At 52.5% G+C, this 4,405-nt stretch overlaps 1 protein-coding gene across 1 annotated transcript in view; it reads right to left on the reverse strand.

The window, feature by feature from the left end:
- The window catches only part of USP39 (ubiquitin specific peptidase 39), a gene marked incomplete at its 5' end in the record, with an annotated part of 34,722 nt that extends 32,241 nt beyond the window's left edge, over positions 1-2,481 (reverse strand). Inside the window, 2 exons of the mRNA XM_006164879.3 lie at positions 425-494; positions 2,169-2,481. Coding sequence (XP_006164941.2) covers positions 425-494; positions 2,169-2,481 — 383 coding nt within the window. The remainder of the gene's footprint in view (positions 1-424; positions 495-2,168) is intronic.
- Positions 2,482-4,405: the final 1,924 nt, after the last annotated feature.

The raw sequence follows: 4,405 nt of genomic DNA on the forward strand, positions 1-4,405 counted from the left end.
TTTTTTTTGAGAAGTTTTTGCTATAGGGTGCATGCGCTCACCAGAAAGACAGAGAGAGACAGAAAGCAAGAAATCACCCCTCAGGGAGATGGCCACTCTGCAATCCCTTCTCCTCCATCTTCCTCTTGGGATTTTGGTCGTGCACACACACACACCCTGAGTCTCAAGGCACTGGGTCTGGGACTCATCCTCAGTCAGCCATGTGGAGGCCGGTTCCTTCACCATCATGCCACTTGCTGGCTCCATCTGTGATTTTTTTAAAAAATGTGGTTTATTTCCAGAGATGTAGCCATTATGCCATCTGCTGGTCCCACAACTTGTCAATTTGTGAGTAAAATTCGTAAACATCCAATGTTTAGTTCAAGGGATTTCCTGTGTTGATTCCAGAGTTCCTTTGCTGACCTCGGGATCTCTGCGTACTGACCTGTTGATGGTGTCCAGGTACGGGCAGTGGCGGCTCCTTCGGTCCTCAGAATCCACACGGCCATTCTTTGCTGAAAGGAAAATCATCATGAGCTTTGGAAATGGGAAACCAGAACTCGGGGTCAGCTATCAGTACAAAGAAGCCAGAAACGGGAAGCTGATCAAGACGAGCCCCGATTTCTCAGGAGGCAACATCGTCCAATGTCTACTAACAGAACAAGCCACAGAGAATGTATCTGGTCCACACACGATCGACAAAAGATCTATCTGCATAGTACACAAAGGAACTCCACGAAGCTGAGGCCAGCAAGTGGCCTGGTGGTCAAGGTGCTGGACTCCCACATGACTGACACGGTTCAAGTCCCGGATCTGGTGACCTGAAATCACGCTGGGCGCATGGACATACATGCCCAAAATCCCAGGAGAAGGGACTGTGGCGTGGCCATGCTCCCTGGCGGGTGATTTCTCACCTTCTCTCTCACAGTCTCTCTGTCTCTCTCTGATGAGCACATGCACCCTATGGCAAAAACCCTAAAAAGAAAAATAAAAAGAAATTCCATGAAGTGTGTGAAATACGAAATATTTTGTAGGTGTTAAGATAAACTGAACGGACTGCACAAGCACAGTTTAATTAAGAGTGTACATGTATGTCCTTCAATCTACCACTTGTCGAGAACTGTGAAGGGTCTGAGATTTCCTATTTACAAGCCGAGTCACCTTGCCAGTTCCATGCTGATGGAAGACATGTGACTACTGGGTCTGAAACAGAGGACAGTTTATTATAGCAATAACAGAAGCCAGAATATGGCATTGGTTTCAGTGTCCCAAGTCAACTCCCACAAGGCAACCTCAAGAGAACCCCTATACACAGTGGGTTGCTTTCAGGAGAGAAACCTTAAGCTTACTGAACTCAAGTCTTCTATAACTGGTTGCAAGCGTGCCTCCCCTTTACTCTGGAGGGTGACCAAGGTCGCCATAGGTACGTACTTGACAAAACAGTCTGGAGCAGAGGCAGTCAACCTGCAGCCGCAATATACAGAAAAACCGATAAAAAATGAACACTATTCCACTTAAGAAGTGGTTCCTAAGGGACCAGCAGTTAGTGCAATGGCTATGTCACTGGACTCCTATGTAATCGACGACAGTTAGGGTCCTGGATCCAGTGGCTTAAACTAGCACTGGGTGCGTGTGCGTGCGTGCCCAAGATCCCAAGAGAAGAATGGAGGAGAAGGGATTGCAGAGTGGCCATCCTCCCTGGGGGGGTGATTTCTCGCTTTCTGTCTCTCTGTCTCTCTCTCTCTTTCTAGAGAGTGCACTCGTCCTATAGCAAAAAAACCTCCAAAAAAAGAAAAAGAAAAAAGTGGTTCCTAACCAGTACTTAATGCAGGTGTCCAGGTCTTAGGCTCTTAACTGAGTAGTCTGATTCCAGAAATGACAGCAGTACCCAGAACCTTACGGGTTTTGTACAAAAAAAATTAAGGCGGTAACACCTGCAAAATATTAATGCTTATCACAGCGTCTGGTCCATGTTAGTCATTCAATAAAGGAAAGCTACCACTACAACTGTTGTTGCAATCATTAGGCTCCAGTTACTAAGACTACTACCTTCATTAGAACGCAGTCAGCTTGGACTCGATCTCCTCCAAGACAAGGAAGTAGCAGGGATTTTTGTTTGTTTGTTTGTTTTTTTAAAAAAGGAAGACGTGAAGGTGGAACTCAGCCCGCCCCAACCCGGCCCCGCGCACCTCGCACCTCCCGCTCAGGCTCGGAGTCCTCGTCGGCCTCGCGCTCCCGCTTCACCCGCACCGCCGGGACAACGGGCGCTGGGGCCTCTCGCGCGCTCGGCGGCTCGACCTCCCGCTTTACGCGCACCGGGCTGCTCCGGGAGCTCGCCGCTTCGGGTTCCCGATCCCGATCCCGCTCCCGATCCCGCTCGCGCTCCCGCTTGACACGACTCGAGCTGCTCCGCGACTCGGATTCTCGCTTCCCGCGGGTGGGTCCACGAGACTCTCGGCTGGACATGGCAACGACCCGCCGAGTTGCCCGGCGCCGGCGGCAGGCACGCAGGGGCGCGCAGTACACCGCCAATCAGGAGCGCGGCTGGTACCAGCCCAGAGCTCTCTACGGGTCACCGATGGGGACAAATCGCGCTGCAGAAAACTCACGGCCTGTGAGCTCTCTTCTCCCTGCCTCCCCGCTGCTGCGCGCGCATCTGAGGACCGTCTATGGCCCTACTGCCACCTTCCCCATCATATTCAACTTAAAAAGACGGGAATCCGACCAGGCTACAGCGTCTTCTGAACGAAAGAAGCTGCCATTCGGAGTTGCTTTATGTGTGCGGACCGCAATTGGGAGGTGGTCTCCCGCTGTCTGTGCGATTCGGAGTCTGACAGGCCTGCCCTGGAAAACTAGGCGACATCCACGAATCGTCCCTTTCATACATCAACCTGGCGGCTCTAATTCCGTATTTGGAGGGCCCTGGGATGAGGAAAATGCAAACTCCCGAGAAAGGCGGATTTACCGGGAAGCTCTAGCTTCATGGCCCGTCTAGCATTCGTTTCCTTGTCACAGGTGCCGTGGAGTTAGAACAGAGGGGGCAGTGAGCTGCGCGTTTCCAGCGTGCCATTGCCCAGTTCTGCCGTATAAACGTGTACACATACGCTGGCACGGCTGTCGCTGCAATCGAAAGAAGGGACGTCCAGCCCCGGGTGTCCCCGCGCCTAGACTGCCCCCCTGCAACAGGGTCTGCACTCGGTCCCTGCAGATTAGGCTGCGGTGCAGAGCGTTTCCGTGAGCGGGAGGCTGCGCGTGCCCCTTGTGCCCGACCTCTTCCACCCCGCGTATTTATGGAGCTCCCGTCCCGAAGCCCACAGCGTGTGCAGAGGGTCCCCCCAAACGGCTCAGCACTCTCGGCCCGGGGTGGAGCGCTGCTTGTTCCCACTCTATTCACCATTTCTGATGTTGACTTCTTTCATGAGGCATTGAAAATTAGACCAGACTCCACAAAGACCCTGATCCTCCTGGGGTGCCGAGGCGGGCTGTGCCAGGGCCCATGCGGGCCTCAGTAGTGCTGGAGCTGGACTTGGGACTGAGGACGGGTTGGCTTCGGTGGACACGGAGAGCCTTCGCGGAGCCCAGCTGAGGGGCACTACTGCGTACCCTGCACCACTATTTTGTCATATTCCAACTTATTCGAGGTAGATGCCCTCGGGGTCTCCATTGACAAATGAGGAATCAGAGCAACGCGGTTTACTGTTAGCTAAGGTCGCACGGCTGAGGATGGAGTTTCAGTTTCTTTTTTTAAGAATATTTATTTACTTAATTCCATTTTTAAAAAAGAATTATTAAGCTTGTTTTTTCATTCATTTACCTTAATTTGACCAGAGAAAGACACACAGAAAGAAGGAAAGTAAGAAAGCAAGCCACCAGGTCCAGGGCTCAAACTGTGGTCAGCCAGGTGGGAGTTCTAGCACTTTAACCACCACACCACCTGCTGCTCCCCCCCCCATTTATTATTATCTTTTAATTTGACCAGAGGGACAGAGAAGAGAGAGAGAAAGGGAACCGTGGGACCCTTTCCCCAATGTGGGGATCCAGCGCCTTTAACCACCACGCCACCTGCCGGCCCCAGGAGTTTTGGTTTTCTAGCACTGGAAAAAGACAAGATGGATCCACACCAACCGATTGTGGTACTGCCGGTAATCTCGATTTTTCTGAACGTCCTAATGTATCAGCTGAAAGCTGAAGTCCCTGCTTCCCATTGATAATGTTACAAAGAAATCAAAAGTCCTGCCCAGGCGCAGGAAGTAGCGTAGGCCGCACCCCCACCCCTCCCGCACCAGGAACTCCGCGCGCTGGGACACTGGGCCCCGCCAGCTCTCCTGGACCGGAAGTCGGGACTCTGGACCGGAAGTTGAACCACGGGCGGCACGGATCTCTTCCCGGGAATGGGCAACCGTTGGGGCTGTTGAGGTGGGGGGGG

This window comes from Tupaia chinensis, unplaced genomic scaffold, assembly GCF_000334495.1.
Source record: "Tupaia chinensis unplaced genomic scaffold, TupChi_1.0 Scaffold143749_1, whole genome shotgun sequence".
Classification (NCBI taxonomy): Eukaryota; Metazoa; Chordata; class Mammalia; order Scandentia; family Tupaiidae; genus Tupaia; species Tupaia belangeri.